At 43.6% G+C, this 22,233-nt stretch overlaps 1 protein-coding gene across 2 annotated transcripts in view; it reads right to left on the bottom strand.

Moving 5' to 3' along the window:
* The window catches only part of LYST (lysosomal trafficking regulator), a 736,927-nt gene that overhangs the window by 349,162 nt on the left and 365,532 nt on the right, over positions 1-22,233 (bottom strand). For both annotated transcript variants that reach the window (XM_040429442.1, XM_040429443.1), the window contains 2 exons: positions 13,273-13,503; positions 30-196 (listed from right to left, as the gene is read on the bottom strand). In XM_040429442.1, coding sequence (XP_040285376.1) covers positions 30-196; positions 13,273-13,503 — 398 coding nt within the window. The remainder of the gene's footprint in view (positions 1-29; positions 197-13,272; positions 13,504-22,233) is intronic.

The raw sequence follows: 22,233 nt of genomic DNA, 5'->3' as shown, positions 1-22,233 counted from the left end.
TTTAAACACATTTATTTGGAAATTCTTACTTTGCAATTTTTTGTTTTTGCTTTCATTCAAATATCCAAGTATCACTATCAAATCTTCAACAATGCGAAAATACTGGGATCCAGATGAACTGCACGAGTGTATGGTGACAGCTATCAGCAGTTGCTGCAAGTCACAAGCAAGCAAAATATATTCACTCTTGGAAACACTGGAAGATAGAATTATAAAATGTTTAGATGGCTAATAAAATGTGTGTATATATATATATATATATATATATATACACACACATATGGATAAATATACACATAGATACACATACATATAACATGAAACTATAACATTGGAAGAACGACATCTACCTACAATAGCATGTACATTTGACTTGAAATGAAAAAGTTAAAAAGAAAAAAATGAGAAATAAGCTAGAATTCTAGAGGTTAAACCCCACACCCCCATCTTAAAAGAGAACATGCAAACAACCTGCTGCAACCTTTAGGGACTGTGTTCGATAATCAATACAACTGAATATGGGAGGAACAACTGCGGTAGCAATCATTCCTCGCCATATACTTTGCATCAGCCATTGTAATATGCTGATACAAATGGGCACCAATTGATGCATTTATCAATGCTTGTCCCATCGAAAAAATTGCATTGTAATGGCACCCTTTCCCCAGCATTCTTCTGAATACTTATAAAAAAATAACAGTAATCTACCTGCTACAGTGATCTAATTGTTAGCAGTGATCTGTATACAGAGGATTGCTGGGAGAACACTGATGGAAACCTGTGATGTGATTTAGCAAATTACGCAATTGCCATTCTTCCATAAAAGCAAGATTTGTGGAGTACATGACTAATTGTGAGTTTTGGAGCTCTGCAGCTGCTCCAAAGTCACCATGGGCCTCTGGCTGCTTCTCTAATTAGTGCTCTCTTTGCCTGGGCTTTCAGTTTAGGTTGACAGCCATGTCTTGGTAGGTTTGCAGTTGTGCCATACTCCTTCTGTTTTCAGATGATGGACTGAACAGTGCTCTGTGAGATGTTCAGAGCTTAGAATATTTTCTTTTTGTATAACCTAACCCTGCTTTACACTTCTCCACAACTTTATCCCTGACCTGTCTGGTGCGTTCCTTTGTTTTTATGATGCTATTCAATCACTAATGTTCTCTAACAAACCTCCATGGCCTTCACAGAACATATGTAGTTATACTGAAAACAAATTACACACAGGTGGACTCTATTTACTATTGAGATGACTTCGGAAGGCAATTTTATTTAGGGATATCAGAATACTGGAGGCTGAATACAAATGCATGTCTCACTTTTCATTGCTTACCATTGATTCCCTCAAACACAATGTATAATAAAAGCCCTGTGTGCGTGCTCCGTGTGTGCGCTGAAAAACTGTGCATGCGTGGCACGCCGACCAATCAGCACATGGAGCTCCAAACGCCACTTATTACACAGCTGTAACCCGCATCAGGTGTCCGCATGGAGGGTCGGGGCTCCCGTTACCTGACAGGCCGCAGTGCATGTCTCCAAAGTCGCTGTACAGCTTAAGCACCTGCAGCGGCGCCATCACCGGATCCCAGTCTCTGCGACCTGCACGCTGCTCCCTCCTCTTCGAGAGCCCGGGAGCTTCCGCGTGAGGCCGCCCGAGTTCGGAGGAGGATGTTATGTGTATAGAGGCAGCGGCATCAGGTGCTGAATGCAGGGGGCTGCCTCTAGTAGTAATACTCCTGCTCTAGTGTCCTTCCAGGTAACCCCCATCAGTTGCCCCTGCTCCAGGTGCTCTGCTGTCCGCTCCAGCTTCCCCCTTTCTGCTGCAGGTGTTCCCCAGAGCCCGTACTCTCCCTGCATCCAGGACCTCCCCTCCCCGAGTACCCCTGCTCCAAGTGCCTCCCCTTTAGTTCCAGATGCCCCCTTAGTGCCCCTCCTTCAGTTGCCTCCCCTCATTAGTGCCCCTGCTCCAGATGCCCTTGCTACCTCTGGTGCTTGTGGTCATGCCACCTCCACCTCTGTTGTGCCCCTGCTGAGGTGGTCTCTGCTCCAGGTAACCCCCTTGCGATGATGGGGATTCAAAACCACGCCCCCTTACCGCCTCTTTCACCAATTAGCGGAGAGTGCTTCTTTCTCTCCCGATTTTGTTCTCCTATTGGCTCCTTAGCCATCAATCACATTTTCAGCTTTTTTGATTGGTCAGCTAGATTGTAGAGGCGAGCTGTGTCTGCAGCACAGCAGGACGGGCGCACTGTGACCCGGAACAGGTGTGTACACGTTGTGTGCCTGGTTTTGGGATGACGTTAAGTCGCCTAATGAGCCAACCACAGTCTGGATCTACCGTGTGTGTGCACCGTGAAGTTGCTGGATGACTCTCAGTATACGTGTAACGTGCAGGTGACAGGATGGAGCTGGGGGACATCATGTTGGCAGCGTGTGGAGCGCCGATTGACGTGCATATGCACTGTAATTATCAGCACACGCGCATGGACACAGCGCAGGCACACAGGGCTTTTATCAGTTGTATAACGTGACCTCACAAATGCTTTACTATTCATAACCATTGACGTATCTAAGTTGCACCTCCAACAGCAATAATAATAAGGAAGACATACGCCTCTTTATACTAACACATATGAGAATGAATATCTAATGCATTCTTAACTTTTTATCTATCGTCCTCTGATTCCATTATCCTTGAAAGTGTTTGTTTGCCATAAAATAAAGAAGGTGACAAGTGTCCAGTAATCAAGTGCAGTATCTAGGTATCTGAAAGAAGCTATGGAGTACATAAACATGTCACTAAGACTCCATGATCCCATAACTAGCTCTACCTAAATAGAAAATATATGTTTTAATTGATCACCTAACAACCTCTATTTTCTTAGCAACAGTATATCAGTATTCAAGGTGACTCTTTAGCTAAGCTTTAAGGTGGTAGGAATATAAGATGTCTGAATAAGACAACATGGCGGACCATCAGATCTAATCCTGATTATTAGATTGTCGGGCAAACCAACATAGACAATGTCCAATGACTATATTTAAAACTGTGTCAAGACATTGTGCAACCATGCCAGAAAGACAAACCCACTCCCTTAAGATAACAACTACAGACTATATACCAGATAAATCGCTTTGACATTCTATAAAATCCAAAAGTTTACTGACTCTAACAACTTACCACCATCACCCCATAAGTAGAGTTGAGCGGACACCTGGATGTTCGGGTTCAACCGAACTTCTGAAAAAAGTTCGAATTCGGGACCCGAACTTGACCCCGAACCCCATTGAAGTCAATGGGGACCTGAACTTTTGAGCACTAAAATGGCTGTAAAAATTTCATGGAAAGGGCAAGAGGGCTGCAAATGGCATAAAAATGTGGTTAAGAGCATGGCAAGCGCTCTGCAAACAAATGTGGATAGGGAAATTACTTTAACATAAAATACGTAAAAATAAAAAATAATAATCTTGATCTAGGAGGACGAGGTCCATATGGAGTAGGAGGTTGAGGAGGCGGTGGATGTGGCGGTGTAGGTGGAAGCGGCGGTGGAGGAGGTAGCCTACACTGCTTTTTGGTTTTAAATTTATTTTTATTTTATTAAATTAGGGTACACCCCAAAACATTGGGAAAATAACCTGTGATAACCCCCTGCAGTCGTGCTAAACACACGTTCAGACAATACACTGGCTGCAGGGCAGGCCAGCACCTCCAAGAGGGAAAGGGCAAGCTCAGGCCATGTGCCCAATTTGGAGACCCAGAAGTTGCAGGGGCTGACCCCTGTCAGTCAGTTCGTGTAGGCGTGTGCACACTTACTGCCCCACCATGTTGCACGTCCCTGTGATGTTCACGATCCAATTTAATATCTACTCTATCAACTTTCGATGTTCTTTTCTGCGCCTACCATGGTGATCACGGGAATGAAGGTTCCACGCCGGAGAGGGAGCGTGAGAGAAAGAGATCACATCCAAGGGAGGATTAATTTTTTCAAATTTAAAATTATAGAGTGGAATTATGGGACAAATTGTTAAAGCGTAAAAGTGGGACAACTTTTTAAAGTTTAAGCATTGAATGAAAGGATGTGCCGCGCATTAATTAATGAAGAATTTATTAAATTTTATTCCCTGTCAACTATGCATAGCAGGTGTTTCAAAAGTTGAAAAATTTCACCTGACAATGTTATTGACGATTTTTTTTTATTCATGTTCCTGTCACCTATGTAGAGGTGCCCCAGTGACATCCACCATCCATTTCGATATCTTCTTTATCAACTTTCGATGTTCTTTTCTGAGCCTACGATGTTGATCACGGTTATCGGCGAAGCAGGGTTCCACGCCGGAGAGGGAGCGTGAGAAAAACAGACCAAATTTAAGGGAGATAAATTTATAAAACAAATTCGGGATCGAGTGCAAATGTGGGACAAATTACAGAAGCCCAAATGTGGGCCAGAAGAGTAAATCGGAATTATGGGAAAAGTTATTGAGGCGCAAATGTGGTACAAATTACAGAAGACCAAATGTGGACCAAAAGAGTAAAAAGGAAATGTGGGACAAAGTATTGAAGCGCAAATGTTAGCCAAAAGAGTAAAGCGGAAATGTGGGACAAATTATTGAAGCGCAAATGTGGTACAACTTGTTAAAGTTTAAGCATTAAATCAAAGGAGGTGGCAATTAAAGAAGAATTTCAGAAATGTTATTACCTGTCACCTATGCAAAACAGGGGTTTATTCACGTCTAAAATTGTATAATGTCAACCCAAGAATGTAAAGGAAAAATAAGTGAAATTTATTAACCTGTCTACTTGGTAGAGCAGGGATCTACGACAGAAAAAGATTGTTTATTGTCACCCAAAAATGTTAAAGAAAAATTATTGAAATTTATTGAGCTGTCAACTAGGTAGAGGAGGGGTATATTACACCCAAAAATGTAAGAGACAATTTTTTTTTTTTTAACTGTCTACTCGGTATAGCAGTGGTACATCACACCCAAAAATTGGTGAATTTCACCAGAAAATGTAACTGACTATTTTTTTATTTTTTTAACCTGTCTACTAGGTATAGCAGTTTAACTTCACACCCAAAAATTGTTGAATTTCAACTGAAAATGTAACTGACGCTCCCGGTTTGAGGACATCCGGAAATGCATGCATTATGCAGATAATGCAGCATGTCCCCACAAAGGTGATCCTGCCTTTAACCACCTGTAGTAAATCAGGCATGTCATCGATCACTTTGGGGCCAAACTTGTGCAGACCCATGTACCTGGAAGGGAGGTCGAGGTTGATGAGTCTCTCATTGCTTTCAAGGGGAGACTCCTTTTCTGCCAGTATGTTCCCTCTAAGCGGGCGAAGTATGGCGTGAAGCTGTACAAACTTTGTGAGAGTACCTCAGGGTACACTTACAAATTTTGTGTGTACGAGGGGCGAGATTCCCGTATTCAACCCCCAGAATGTCACCTCACTCTGGGTGTTAGTGGGAAACTTGTGTGGGACCTTATGCACCCATTGCTAGATAAGGGTTACCACCTGTACGTGGATAACTTTTATACTAGTATACCCTTGTTCCAGTCCCTCGCCGCCAGATCCACGTCCGCTTGTGGGACCGTGAGGAAAAATCAACGCGGCCTCCCTACCCACCCACTCCAGGTACCTATCCCCAGGGGTGAGACCTGTGCCCTTACCAGTGGAAACCTGTTGCTGGTCAGATATAAGGACAAGAGGGATGTCCTTGTACTGTCCACAATTCACAGTAACGGCATCACCCCTGTCCCTGTGCAAGGTACCGTGGCAACGGTCCTCAAGCCCGATTGTATTGTCGACTACAATCGGTATATGGGAGGAGTTGATCTCTCTGATCAATTCCTCAAGCCATATAATGCCATGTGCAAAACCCGGGCATGGTACAAAAAAGTTGCGGTCTACTTAGGGCAGGTTGCCTTGTTCAACTCTTTTGTGCTGTCCCGGAGGGAAATTCCTTCAGTTCTATGAGGCAGTCCTCAAGGACCTGATCTTTTCTGACCGGGAAAGAGCAGGCCGGAGTACCTCGGGAACTGGAGGCGACCGAGTCGTCCCTGGCCAACATTTTCCAGGTGTGGTCCCCCATACTGGAAAGAAGGGACGGTACCAAAAAAGGTGCAGAGTGTGTCACAGGAGGGGGATACGGAAGGACACCACCACTCAGTGTGACACGTGCCCCGATCATCCGGGCCTCTGCATTATTGGTTGCTTCAGGAAGTACCACACTTATATTCCCCTTCCCCAATTTAGCCACTGACAATTGGATAAAAAACTATGGTTCTCAGACTTGAGACACTAAAACGTTTTTTGTTTTTTTTTCAAAAAAATATTATTTAGTAAAACTAAAATAAATAAAAAAAAGTAGACATATTCGGTATCGCCACATCCGTAGGAATCTGCTCTATACAAATACCCCATGATCTAACCCCTCAGATGAACACTGTCAAAAAATAAATTAAAATCAGTACAAAAAGTGTAATAGCAAGCGATCAAAAAGTCATATGCCCCCCAAAATAGTGCCAATAAAACCATCCTCTCATCCCGCAAAAAATGAGCCCCTACCTAAGATAATCGGCTAAAAACTAAAAAAAAAAAAAACTGACTCAGACTATGGAGATACTAAAATGTATTTTTTTTGTTTATAAAGATAATATAGTGTAAAACATAAATAAATAATAAAAAGTAGACATATTAGGTATCGCAGCGTCCGAAAGAATCTGATCTATAAAAATACCCCATTACCTAACCCCTTAGATGAACACAGTGAAAAATATTAAATAAAAACGGTGCCAAAAAAGCAATTTTTGGGAAAATTTTCCATTTTAATCTGTTTTTTTTTCCAGTAACAAAGCAAGGGTTAACAGCCAAACAAAACTTAATATTTATTAGCCTGATTCTGCAGTTTACAGAAACACTCCATATGTGGTCGTTAGGGTTGTCCCGATACCGATACTAGTATCGGTATCGGGACCGATTCCGAGTTTTCTCGGCGGTACTCAGCCGCCGATACCCCGCCCCGATACATAAATAGAATACTTTTTTGAACTAACGCTGCCCTCTCCCATGTTCCCATGTCCCCCCTGTATCCCCATAGCACTTACTTAAGCTTCCATAGCAGGCAGAGCAGACGGCAGCAGTAACGTCACTCACTGACGTAGAGCGCCTGCTCCGCCCACTTTATGAGTGAAGCAGGCGGAGCAGACGCGCAACGTCAGTGAGTGACGTTACTGCTGCCGTCTGCTCTGCCTGCTATGGAAGCTTAAGTAAGTGCTGTGGGGATACAGGGGAACATGGGAGAGGGCAGCGTTAGTTCAACTTAATAACTGGATAAGGATTCACGTTTATAAAAAAATACTTCGGTGAGCGGCGGGGCCCGGTGTATTGGGGGACACTGTTATGAGGGGGATCTGTGGATGACATATAGCAGTGTCATCCACAGATCCTCCCCATAACAGTTCCATCCACAGATCCCCTATAACAGCACCATCCACAGATCCCCCACCAAATAACAATGCCATCCTCAGATCCCCCCACCCCATAACAATGCCATCCACAGATATCCCACCCCATAGCAGTACCATCCACAGATCCCCATAACAGTGCCATCCACAAATCCCCATAACAGTGCCATCCACAGATCCCCATAACAGTGCCATCCACAGATCCCCCATAACAGTGCCATCCACAGATCCCCATAACAGTGCCATCCACAGATCCCCCATAACAGTGCCATCCACAGATCCCCCATAACAGTGCCATCCACAGATCCCCCATAACAGCACCATCCACAGATCCCCATAACAGTGCCATCCACAGATCCCCCATAACAGCACCATCCACAGATCCCCATAACAGTGCCATCCACAGATCCCCCATAACAGTGCCATCCACAGATCCCCCATAACAGTGCCATCCACAGATCCCCCATAACAGTGCCATCCACAGATCCCCCATAACAGTGCCATCCACAGATCCCCCATAACAGTGCCATCCACAGATCCCCCATAACAGTGCCATCCACAGATCCCCCATAACAGTGCCATCCACAGGTCCCCCATAACAGTGCCATCCACAGATCCCCCACATGACAGTGCGTCATCCACAGATCCACAGATCCCCCAAAACGGTCACATGACATTTTAAAAAAGTATCGGTATTCGGTATCGGTGACTACTTGAAAAAAAGTATCGGTACTTGTACTCGGTCCTAAAAAAGTGGTATCGGGACAACCCTAGTGGTCGTAAACTGCTTTATGACCAAACGGCAGGGCGCATAAGGAAAGGAACGCCGTATGGTTTCTGGAAGGCAGATTTTGAAGGCCTTTTTTTTTTAGGCACCATGTCCCATTTGAAGCCCACCGATGCACCCCTAGAGTAGAAACTTCATAAAAGCGACCCCATCTAAGAAACTACACCCTTTAAGGTATTCAAAGCTGATTTTACAAACTTTATTAACCCTTTAGGTGTTCCTCAACAGTTTATGGCAAATGGCTATATAACCTTGCCTCACAAAAATGTAATATAGATAAACCAAAAATCATATGTACCCTAAAAATAGTCCCAACAAAACTGCCACCTTATGCCGTAGTTTCCAGAATGGGGTCACTTTTATGGAGTTTCTACTCTAGGGGTGCATCAGGGGGGCTTCAAATGGGACATGGTGTAAATAAACCAGTCCAGAAAAATCTGCCTTCCAAAAACCACACGGCGCACCTTTCCCTCTACGCCCTACCACGTGCCCGTACAGTAGTTTACTGCCACAAATGGGGTGTTTCTGCAAACTACAGAATCAGGGCAATAAATATACCTTTTTGTTTGGCTGTTAACCCTTGCTTTGTAACTGGAAAAAATGGATTAAAATGAAAAATTTGCCCAAAAATCTAAATTCTGAAATTTTATCTCCATTTGCCATTAACTCTTGTGGAACACCTAAAGGGTTAACGACGTTTATAAAATCAGTTTTGAATACCTTGAGGGGTGTAGTTTCTAGAATAGGGTCATTTTTGGGTGGTTTCTATCATGTAAGCCTCACAAAGTGACTTCACACCTGAACTGGTCCTTAAAAATTGGGTTTTTGAAAATTTCTGAAAAATTTAAAGATTTGCTTCTAAACTTCTAAGCCTTGTAACGTCCCCAAAAACTAAAATGGAATTCCCAAAATGATCCAATCATGAAGTAGACATATGGGGAATGTAAAGTAATAACTATTTTTGGAGGTATTACTATGTATTATAGAAGTAGAGAAATTGAACCTTGGAAATTTGCAAATTTTTCAAATATTTTGGTAAATTAGGTATTTTTTTTTTATAAAGATTTTTTTTTACTTCATTTTACTATACGAGTGTATTACTGTAGTGCAGCGACGGCATGGAGCGCACGGTGTCATAGCAACCAATGACGCTGTGCGCTCCTGCTCTCAACAGGAATCCAGGCCGTGTTACCACGGACCGCTCTCGGCCGCGGAACACGGCCGTGTGCATGAGGCCTAAGGTGAAAATGAGCCCGGTTCCTAAGGGGTTAAACATGAATCCTAGAGAGAAACAATTAACTCAGGCAAAAATAACTGAAATCTGGTACTAAAATTCATATTGTAAAAGTGAATACATGATATACAACCACCACAAAAACCAGAGAGGGGTGTTTTGGTGGTGCCATTTTGGTTCTGTATTTGACATGTTTTGAATTGCTAACATTTTTGTAATTTGAGTGGGGATGCCAATCGGCAAACGGTTTCTCCTGGTTTAGGGCTCTTTCACACCTGCGTTATTGTCTTCCGGCATAGAGTTCCGTCGTCGGGGCTCTATGCCAGAAGAATCCTGATCAGGATTATCCTAATGCATTCTGAATGGAGAGAAATCCGTTCAGGATGCATCAGGATGTCTTCAGTTCCGGAACGGAACGTTTTTTGGCCGGAGAAAATACCGCAGCATGCTGCGCTTTTTGCTCCGGCCAAAAATCCGGAACACTTGCCGCAAGGCCGGATCCGGAATTAATGCCCTTTGGAAGGCATTGATCCGGATCCGGCCTTAAGCTAAACGTCGTTTCGGCGCATTGCCGGAGCCGACATTTAGCTTTTTCTGAATGGTTACCATGGCTGCCGGGACGCTAAAGTCCTGGCAGCCATGGTAAAGTGCAGTGGGGAGCGGGGGAGCAGTATACTTACCGTCCGTGCGGCTCCCCGGGCGCTCCAGAGTGACGTCAGGGCGCCCCAAGCGCATGGATCACGTGATCGCATGGATCACGTCATCCATGCGCATGGGGCGCTCTGACGTCATTCTGGAGCGCCCCGGGAGCCGCACGGACTGTAAGTATACCGCTCCCCCGCTCCTACTATGGCAACCAGGACTTTAATAGCGTCCTGGGTGCCATAGTAACACTGAAAGCATTTGGAAGACGGTTCCGTCTTCAAATGCTTTCAGTACACTTGCGTTTTTCCGGATCCGGCGGGCACCTCCGGCAACGGAAGTGCATGCCGGATCCCAACGACGCAAGTGTGAAAGAGGCCTTAACCATTCCTCCAATAGATTGTACTTCTTGCTTCTCTTTTTATTCTTTGACTCATTTGTAGCATACTCCTGTGGTGTGAGTTTGTCAGTGCCAATTTATTTATGTGTTTTATTATGTAAATTTTAAATTCTAATAAAGATTACATTTTTAAATATTTAGTATATAGGTGGTCACAGTGTACTTTAGGTATCTCTTATAAGTGGTAATACTTTTCCAGCACCTGTAGTTTTACTTTTTGGTGTTTAATCTGGCACACATTTTGATAAGTATTGTGCACCACACAAACCAGGCAAATTGCTTGAGGCCCCACTGCTAGCCAAGAAGGGGTGGCTGCAACAAAATGACTAAAAGGTGCCCAGGAGGGAGAGGGGCCATTCCCAGCTGTAGAGCAGTAGTAGAAATGCCCTGGCTGCAATAATAGGCCTCATGCAAACGTCTGTGATCAGCCTGGGAAACATGGTGTGTCAGTCATCTCCCAGGCAGACCATGGATCTCCTAACCCGAATTGACTGTATCATAGTAATTTATGATAGTCTACATCCAATCACGGGGCCATTGCTGTGTACTCACATCATCATGTGAGCACACCGCAATAGTTCTGTGATCACATACAAACTGACTATAATAAATTACTATTATACAGACAGTTTGGGTCAGGAGAGTCACAGTCAGCCGGGAAGATGGGGCCAACACATGGACCATGTTTCCTGGGCCGATCATGGTCGTGTGAATCAGGTCTTAAGCTGATAGTAGAGCTTACCAGGCTGACATGGCAGAGCTTAGAAATGTGATGGAGGTCCAAGAAATGCCAAAACTGCACTTTACTGTATCCACAACAATGTCACAATACATACAACTAAATGCTAAATATTGGTGTTTACTGATTACATATGGTGGTTTCTACATTTAACAAATAAAGCTGTTGGGTTGTTAAATAACTATGCAATTTAAACATTATTCTTATTATTTGCTATTCTTGGTTCTATGAATGCAGGCAGTGATGGCCAGTTCGCCGGCGAACATATGCGGGCTGCCGTCTTAACTCACAAGTCCGGCAATGCACAGGTAAGTCCTTACCTGTGCCTGTGCGCGAGCCGGTCTGAAACAAATGCGGTCAACGGGAGCAGGCAGTTCCGAGAATAGCCGCCAGGGGCCTTCATCGGGCTGTTCTCGGAACTGCCTGCTCCCGGTGACCGCATTTGTTTCAGACCGGCTTGCGCACAGGCACAGGTAAGGCGAACACGCCGAACTGGCCATCACTGAATGCAGGTAAGATTGGCCATCTTGCTGCTCCTTTGTGTAACAATGTTGAGATATCTTACAATTACATACTTGTAGATGACACTTTCTAGTAGAAGTAAAAATTTTGTTATGACCAGTTGAATCCATTGTTGTCTTCCTTTGTGTTTTTTTTTTTTTTAAATAAAATCATACAGGAATGACATTTTCAAAAGTAAAGGAGCTAAAATTAATTAAAGGGGTTGTGCACAAATTTATATTGATGACCTATGCTCAGGATAGGTCATCAATATCTGATTTGCGAAGGTCCGACACCCAGCACCACCACCAATCAGCTGTTTGCAGACGAAGCAGCGCTCCACGTGAGGGCCACTTCCTGTTCATTACACTACACTTCTTGGAAGTGCAGTGTAATGACAGGTACTCATGCCATTAACTCACTCCACAGGAGACAACGCGTGATGAACAGGATGTGGTGCTCACATGGAGCACTACCTCATCTTTAAACAGCTGATTGGTGGGCGTGCCAGGTGTCGGACCCTCACCAATCTGATATTGATGACCTGTCCTAGGGAGAGGTCATCAATATGAATCGTTGAACAACTCCTTTAAGGTCTGGAGCGTGTTTAACATAAAAAATAAATGACTCAACTGTTCACTGGGATTCGGTTCCTGCACTAAGGGTCCTGTTCCCACTGCTTCCGATTCCCTGTAGATCGGAGGTGTTTAGTCCTGTCCGTCATCACATGCACTGCAGCAGCCATTCACAGGGGACGTCACACTTCTGATCTACAGAAAACCAGAAGCAGCAGAAACAGGACCCTTACTGCTGGAATGGAACACTGGGGAATGGCTTTCTTTTTTATCATTTAAAATGCATTCTGGCCCTTAATTCATTTTCGCTTGGGGTCAGAGAACCCCTTTAATATATTGGGAAGTCATAATCTAACCACCAGTGTTTACCAGTATATGGAGAGCTGACATGGAAGAAGCAACCATAACACTAATTGCAATGAAGATATAAATCTAGCTCCAAACAAAGCATACCCTTTCTTGGTATAAATCAGAAGCAGATTATAATATATGTAAGGGTGCATTCACACGACCATAATTCTGGGTCCGCATCTGTTCCACGGCCCCCAAAAAATATAGAACATGTCCTATTTTTGTCCACAATTGCAGAATGCACATGGCCGGTATAAGTGTTTTGCGCATACGCAATTCGCGAACCGCAAAACACTTATAGTCATGTGAATGCACCCTAATAGTTAGCCATCTGATGTTAGGCTCCACAATATCTAGCATACATCTACCACTGACAAAGCAGAGATCATGGTTGTTGTTTTTTTTAATCAACAATGGGTGTGTTTTATTTTGATTTAGAAAGTACATTGTAGTTTATCAATAACAATATTTCACTGGCTGATTATAATTGTGTATGATTGTGGTGCAATTTTCTGTGTGGCTCCCCTAAATATCACAGAATAAAAATAAATAAAAAATTAAATAAAAAAAACTTACCTCGTTTCAATACCACATAGGGTTGCTAATGTATTACACAAAGCATATAGCAAACCACTATCAAGCAGCATATCTGCAACTTTTGAGCAGGAATTAATGATTTGAAGCAAAAAACAAAACAAAGTATGCAACAGGCTGGCATCATGTAAAGAATTCTCAATCAACCCAAGAACTGGAATGATGGACCACTTTTTGAAGGCATTTGCAGCTTTGATTTCATCAACATCAAACCTGTATGGGAAGAAAATGATACAAAATATAATCCATGAAAAAAATTTAAACGGGTTTTCAGAGTTATTTAGACATTTTCCCAGTGCATGCAATTGTGAAAACAAAAGAGGCTATACTCACCAATTTAATCCACTGTCACTTCCAGTGTCATATTCATGTCACCATTTGCAACTTTGACATGACCGCCGCAGCCAATCATGGGCCTCAGCGGTCTTTTGTTGTATACTAATAATGCAACTGATTCCTTGCAGCAATTATATGGGGTATACTGGCGTGCCACCACTGCAGCCATGTAAGCAGTACAGTAGAGAGGCTATCCAGCAGTTCTTATCTGTACTGAGCAGAGTACTGAAGCGCATGGCAAAGGCACGAGACTAGGAGAAGTTAGGGCCAGGCATGATGACATTTGCAATGCCTGGCCCTGTCAATCAACATGCAGGAGGAGCAGCAGCAGGGAGAATAGAGCTTCTCTGCTAGAGGCTCATTTGCATATATTAAAAAGTTCTATTTCTGTATTTTCGGGGACCAAAAATAGACCAATTTTTGAGGTCCCCAAGAGTTAACACGAGAGGCACACAAAAGGAGCTAAGTACCGCCTCCAAAAAGCCTGATAATCCTGAAGTGTCCGAACTGGACCTACAAAAAGTCTTGCGGTGCCATCAAGGTGTTGTGCATTTTCATACGTATACAATATTATCTAATGACATTATGATCAAAACGAATGCTCATCTCATTGCCTTTAAGAATAAAATCAGCCTGAACCAAAGTTCTATTATGTGGCTGAGGAAGCCAAGATGAGTTCATGGCAAGTTCAGTTTATATAAAAATAATTGTGAACATAAACAGACATTGTATTTAAAAGTTATTACTAAAGATATGGGACTATCTAGAGGAGTAAACCAACTTCCTAAGACATGTCTGTCTGGAGGGAACAAGGTTACTTGATAAGGATGCATATCCTTGAGGCACACCTGCTGTATGAGGTTCACTTTATATATTCATAATTATTATATATATTGTGGCAGTCCGTTATTTAGCTCACCTTTCCAGAGGTGAAAAGGTAGGGGGATTAGTCAGATTATTTCGCAGAAGGAGACCTCAGGAGACAGAAGTGCATTTCAACTGGCGTCCTGCTAGCTTTATTTCACAGGTTGCATTAAAACACAAAAACATAAACGGAACACCTAGCCTTGTCCAGGCTCTAACTAAACAATAGGTCCCTCTCTAGGACGTGGATGAGAAATCCTCAGTCCACCCAAAATAAGCACGCTGTCTGAACAGCAACCTGTGATACTTGCAGTTTGCAGGCTCTGGACCTTCAGGGTCCCTCAGTGAGATGTGGCTTCTCTCACTCGCAGGAAGTTCTGAGCAAGTGTGTTGTCAGCCCAGTTATCTAGCAACTCCCCAGGTGCAGCTCATCAGGACCCAGGCTTAGGTTTTTTAACCCTTTCCTAAATAACTTTCTTCAGCATATGCTAAGAACCTGGGAGACACATATATACCCTCAATTACTTCACCCTGTGAGACACCACATTTCCCCCCCTTTTGCACTAACCTATGGGTTGGGGCACCCTGGCTTGACAAACAGTAAGTACGAGACAAACCATCTACATTTCCCTGGAGGCTGCCTGCTCGGTGCTGTACTGTAAACCTAAAAGGCTGGAGGGACAGAAACCACCTGGTAACCCTACTATTCTTTTCCTTGTTATTCTGCATCCACTTTAGGGGTGCATGGTCTGTGATGAGGGTGAATTCTCTGCCCAGTAGGTAGTATTTGAGAGCGTCCAGGGCCCATTTAATGGCCAAAGCCTCTTTCTCTACAGTGGCATACCTCTTTTCATGGTCATTCAGCTTCCGACTTATGTATAAGACAGGGTGTTCTTCCCCATCAATTATTTGTGTTAACACTGCTCCTAACCCAGCCTCCGAAGCATCGGTTTGCAGTGAGAAGGGTTTATGAAAATCCGGACATACCAGTACCGGCTGGGAGCACAGGGCTTGTTTCAAGGATTGGAACGCCCTCTCGGCCTCTGGGGTCCATTTTATCATCACCAAATTTTTTCCTTTTGTAAGATCAGTTAAGGGAACTGCCATAGATGCAAAATTAGGGATAAACCTTCTGTTATACCCTGCAATTCCCAAAAACGACCTCACTTGCTTCTTGTTTAAGGGTTCTAGGCCAGTTTTGTATTGAGTCTATTTTGTTTAGCTGTGGTTTGATCAGACCTCGCCCAATGGTGTATCCCAAATACTTGGCTTCTTCCAAGCCGATGGCACACTTTTTAGGGTTTGCGGTGAGACCAGCCTGTCTTAGTGAATCCACGACCGCCTGCACTTTTTGTAGGTGAGACTCCCAGTCGCTACTGTAAATTATTACATCATCCAGATATGCTGATGTATAACCAATATGTGGCCTTAGGATCCTATCCATCATACGCTGAAAAGTCGCCGGGGCCCCATGGAGGCCAAATGGCAACCTAGTGTATTGGAAATGACCACTGGGTGCAGAAAAAGCCGTCTTTTCCTTGGCCCTTTCAGTTAGCGGAATTTGCCAGTACCCTTTAGTTAAGTCCAATGTTGTTAAGTACCGAGCACTACCCAGCTTGTCTATTAGTTCGTCTACTCTCGCCATTGGGTAGGCGTCAAACTTTGAGACCAAGTTTAACTGGCGATAGTCATTACAGAACCTTATGGACCCATCAGGTTTGGGAATTAAAACGATGGGACTAGACCACTCACTTACGGACTCTTCTATTACCCCTAGGTCTAACATCTTGTTAATCTCTTGGGTAATGACCTCGCGCCTCGCTTCGGGGACCCGGTAGGGCTTAATCTTCACCTTAACACTGGGTTCTGTGACAATATCGTGTTTTATCACATGAGTGAGGCCTGGGAGTTCTGAGAAGAAATCGTTATTTCTCATAACGAATTCCTGTGATTCCTGTTTCTGATGGGGAAACAGGGACTCAGCAATTCTAACCTCAGGTACGGTGTAGCTTCGTGGTACTGAGTTTACCACCAGAGTTTCCCTATCTTTCCAGGGCTTTTTCAAGTTAATATGATAGTTCTGTTCGGGTTTTCTCTTCCCGGGCTGATGAACTAGATAGTTCACCTCGCTTATCTTTTTAACAATTGTGAAGGGCCCTTGCCATTTTGCTAAGAATTTGCTCTCTACTGTGGGTATTAATACAAGCACCTGGTCCCCTGGACTAAAATGACGCAGTTTCGCACCCCGGTTATATATTCTACTTTGGGCCTGTTGGGCTTGCTGCATATGTTCTCGAACCAAGGGCATGACTGCCTTGATCCGGTCCTGCATCTGTGACACATGCTCAATTATACTGCGGTACGGGGTAGATTCGTGCTCCCACATCTCTTTAGCTATGTCGAGTAGCCCTCGGGGCTGCCTGCCATACAGAAGTTCAAAGGGTGAAAACCCCGTAGACGATTGCGGTACTTCTCGTATGGCAAACAGTAAATAGGGAAGTAGGCAATCCCAATCCGTACCATCCTTGGCAATCACCTTTCTTAACATGTTTTTCAGGGTTTTATTGAATCTTTCCACCAATCCATCCGTTTGCGGATGGTAGACTGAGGTTCGGATATGCTTCACCCTGAATAGCCGACATAATTCTTTGGTCACCCTGGACATAAATGGGGTGCCCTGATCCGTTAAGATCTCTTTAGGGATCCCAACCCTACTGAACACCAGGACCAACTCCTTGGCTATGGTCTTTGCCATCATATTTCTTAATAGAATAGCTTCTGGATATCTGGTGGCGTAGTCTACGATCACCAGTATGTACTGATGTCCGCGAGCTGATTTCACTATAGGGCCTACCAGATCCATAGCTATTCGTTCGAATGGCACTTCCACAATGGGTAAGGGTACCAATGGGCTTCTTAAGTTAGGGGACGGAGATGTATATTGGCACTCGGGACAAGATGCACAGTAATCTCGTACCTCTGCTACTAGCCCTGGCAAAAAGAAACGCATTAAAATTCGTTCTTTTGTCTTTTCCATCCCCAGATGTCCCCCCAACAAATGACCATGTGCTAGATCCAAGACCATCTTCCAAAATGGCTTGGGAACTATCAGTTGTTCTACGATGTCTTCACCTTGCTTGTCTACCTGATACAGTAAGTTATTTTGCATTGCGATATGGGGATAAGCAAGCGTGACATCTGGGTAAACCAGAACACCATTTATTATTTTTACATTTTCCCGGGCCCGAACCAAAGTAGGGTCATTCAGCTGCGCTGTGGCAAAATTGTCGCGTGAAACCTTTATATCCGCTAAGACATTTTCAACCCTCTCCTCTGGCTCCCCACTTACATCAGTGGTTTCGGTGTCCCCTGACATTACATCAAAAGGAAACACGGCCTTATCAGGAGATGACAGAACCTCGTGAAGAAGCTCAGGTTCTGTGACTCCTGTTGCCCTTTCTCCAGAGATCGTAACCACTGTTGGCTCTTTAACCCTTTTTTCCCACAATTCCCAGAAAAAAGGAAAATCCCTCCCAGTATTACATCATACATGAGAGTGGGTATTATCGCTACCTGACAGGTTACCTGGTTGAGCACAGTTCCTATGGTAACACGTGCCGTATTATACTCGCGAGTTTCCCCATGAATACAGGTGACCCCTACTGACTGGGTCTGTAAGCTATCGGAGTTTACCAAACTGGCTTTGACTAATGTGATCATACTGCCAGTATCCAGGAGAGCCTGCACCTCTCTCCCCTCTACTGAAACAGGACACAGATGTTTATCGACCCTTTCAGGGGTCCCAATAGAACAAACCCCTTGGGCAAACATCGATTTCGTATTTGGCATAGCACTCATATCACACTGCATGGGCTCTGAGTTTAACGGACAGTTAGCAGCAATATGTCCTGGTCCCCTACAACGGAAGCATTTGATAGGTTCTGGTCTCAGAAAGTCAGACTTGGACCTTTCGGATCGTTCCGGCCAGAGTTCAGCTTTGGCCTTTGTGTCCCTGTTAGGGGCTCCACCCCTCGAAGGAGTACCCCCCTGCCGGGTACTTTCCTGGGTTAGGCGGGGCTTTTGTAACAGGTCCTTTGCCGCAGCATATCTTTCCACCAGAGAGACCAACTCATCTGCGCTGTTAGGGTCACCGTGGGTAACCCACTTGCATATTTCAGGTGGAAGGGCTCTAAGATATCTGTCCATTACCACACGTTGGGACAACCTCTGGAGCCGATAGAACATCTGGTTGTAACCACTTCTTGGTTAAGTGTACCAGGTCGTACATTTGGGAGCGAGCTGGTTTGTCTGCCTGAAAACCCCAATGGTGCACTCTTTGGGCCTGAACCGACAAAGTAACTCCCAGACGGGCCAAAATCTCCGCTTTCAGCTTACAGTAATCCTGAGCGTCGGCAGGATCCAAATCATAATAAGACTTCTGAGCCTCTCCACTCAGAAAGGGGGCTATCAACCCCGCCCACTGATCTAGTGGCCATCTTTCACGCTCAGCGGTGCGCTCAAAGGTCATCAAATAAGCCTCCACATCATCCGTGGCAGCCATCTTTTGTAAGTAGTTCCCAGCACATATGTCCTTCTTCCCCATGGGACCAATTTCAGTCGACCAAGGGGTCTGGTCTGCAAAGCGCTGCACCACCTCAGTCAAAGCAACACGATCTTTGTTTTGCATCTCGGTTAGAGTGGTAAGTTGCATTGCCATAGACCGCGCCAGATCCTCTGTCTGCCGATTAGCTTCTTGCTGCACTTTGTTTGCATGTTGCTGGGCTGCAGTGGCTTGCAGCAAAGCCTTTAACATATCCTCCATGTCAGGAGTCTTTCTCTGCAGCAATGTAGCAGGTTTTACCCAGGACATATACCTGTCCAAGACCATAAACAATTTGTATTCAGGCGTTACCCTTAGCAACCAGCTGTTCAAGGACCAGAAAAATTTCCAGCAGCAAGCCCCCTTTAACTCCACACAGTTTTTTTTTTTTTAAGTATTCAGCAGCACCTGTTCCACTGAGCAAACGGGCTTCTGGCCCTTTAAGTTCCCACACAGCACTGCAGCATTCAGCTTTTCTGAGGTGTCGTTGCCCGCATCCGACACCAATTGTGGCAGTCCGTTATTTAGCTGTTATTTCAAAACAATAGTTATTCATGGATGTAGATAAGTGAAATGTACAAGTTCCGATGCCAAGCATCAAAGCCGCTATATAAAATTTTCATCAAGTCAACCTATATTTCAAAAAGATAGGAGAAGACAGTCAACTCCAACAAGTCCAGGATATAGGTAATTAAAAGTGTCAGGAAAAGACCTTCCTCAATGATTTATATTAAAAAAGGTAAACGAGGTCCTGAGAACGTATTATTAGATATTTAATTTTAATGCTTAAAAGTTGTGATGTTCATCTACGATACCGCAGTGCCATCTGGAGGCAGATGGACAATATTATATTATTTCATTATTTGTTCTATACCATATTAGGAGTTGATATGACATCACGATGTTATTAGCATGCGAATACACCCACCTTACCTGATTAGGAATCCCTAATCTAAAGGGGATGATTCTTAGATAAGGGGGGGAATAATTACTCGTGTGCGGAGTAGCACGAGAGATCTAGAGATTAAAAGATTTTAAAAAAGCCATAAAGATCCATAAATCCATTGATCCATCCATCCATTCAATCAAAAAGAAAAACTTTATCAGAAGAAACTTGGATTATTCTTTTTGGATTACTAGGAAAGTTCTTCAGAACTGGTCCCATCTGAACTCTGTCTACCTTTGACCCGGTAATGTATTTTTTGTTTACTACTCATGATATTAATAAGATATTTCTCTCGGTATATAGCCAAGAGTTCCCATGGTGTGGGAATATATAGTGTTAGGCGCCTCCATAATGCTGATTATTCTCTTAGCAAAGATGCATATTGTTAATGGAAGATCTGACATTATTTGAAAAGAGGACTAAACCCTTGGAAAGTTATTTTCCATAGTCTGATTGCCGAGCTGAATATTTTATCATATTAATATCATATATTTTTGATTGGTCATAGGAAAACAGAGTCAAGGGATAACACTTAATTTCCTGTATATTCGTGTTTTATTGTTATAGCCTGTTTGATAACAGAAGATCCTAAGTTTCTCTTGCTATATGAGTCTGTTAAAAGTATGACACTGGTTGTCATAAATCACTAAATCATACTGTGCTGATCAGATAGGGGTGTGTTAACACCACCGTGTGGTACATTTTGGGTGTTACTTTGTAATTTCATCATTTGTTTTGCAGTTGTATTGTTTTTATATTCTTTGTTTTTATAATAAACGATTATATATTTTGCATATACAATTGTCCCTTTGTTTTACTGCTTGCACAAATCAAATTAAGATACTCGATAAAGAACTTAGAGGCGTTTTTTATGTCCGCCTGAAGGATAATATAATTTTTATATATTTTTTTAACCTCTCTTTTATATGAAGATTCTTTCATATAGAAGATATATGACAAAGGGGACGAGGGAGTAGAGAAAGAGGATGTGCTTGACATTAACCCCTCCCCACTAAAAGAGATATTAATGGTGGTCAAACAAAATAGGGACCTAATACAGGCCATCGCAGTTCAACTTGGGGTAATTCAAATGGATGTGAGTCTGATCAGAGATAATCTGTCTAAAATTCGAGAAAGAGTCGATAAGGTGGAAAGCTCGATGGTTACTATACAGAATGATTCCCAAAAAATGAACCAAGAGATGTCCACTATGAAGTTAGATTTTAATCTCCTAAAAAGAAAGATGCTGGATTTGGAGGATAGATCACGGAGATATAATTTAAGAATTCTGGGGATTCCAGAGGGTGCGGAAGATAATAACCCTGTTTAATTTATACAAACGTTGATTGTTGGAAACTTTGGGAGGGAACACTTCTCGTCCCAATTCTTAGAAGAAAGAGCACATCGGGTTCCAGTTGGTAAAATCATCCCGGGGAGACAACCACGGACATTTCTTGCTAAAATGCTTATTTCAACAGATAGAGATATGGTACTAAGAAGGGCGAGGGAATGTTCCCCTGTGTTATACGATGGAAACAGACTGGCTTTTTCGCAGACTTTTCAAAAGAAGTTCAAGAAAAGAGACGTTTGTTTACTACTGTGAAAAAGACCCTAAGAGAAAGGGGGATCAAATATTCACTCATTTTTCCGGCCAAATTAAGGATTATCTTTAAGGATTCAACTCTCTTTTTTGATACACCGGATAGAGCTGCCGACTGGCTTGAACAAAATAATATGGAAATCTAACTGGTTAGGCCTTTGAGGAAAAAAAGAGCCTGCAGATGATTTTTTTTTTCTTGCTGTTATGTACTTTTGTCTTCTTTTGGTCATATAGCGGGGAGTGTCGAGCGGGCGGGGTGGGGGGGAGGGAGGGTCATAGGTAAGAGATCTGCTGCTTTGCGGTGGATTATTTGGCTTAGGGGTGGGGGGATGCGGCAGGGATTGGGGTGGGGGGGATGCGGGAGGGATTGGGGTGGGGGGGATGCGGGAGGGATTGGGGTGGGGGGGATGCGGGAGGGATTGGGGGGGATGGGCTGCGATGCGTCTAGTGGGGGAAGGGTGATTTTTTATTTTTATTTTTTCTCTTCTTCTAACCTTTATGTGTAATGTCTATCAGAATCACTACTTGGAATGTTAGGGGTCTGGGAGATAAAAGAAAGAGACAAGCGGTTTTTGACTGGATACGTAAACATCTCCC

Source organism: Bufo bufo, chromosome 4 (assembly GCF_905171765.1).
Source record: "Bufo bufo chromosome 4, aBufBuf1.1, whole genome shotgun sequence".
In the NCBI taxonomy this organism is placed as follows: Eukaryota; Metazoa; Chordata; class Amphibia; order Anura; family Bufonidae; genus Bufo; species Bufo bufo.
This window is presented reverse-complemented; position numbering and strand designations above follow the sequence as displayed.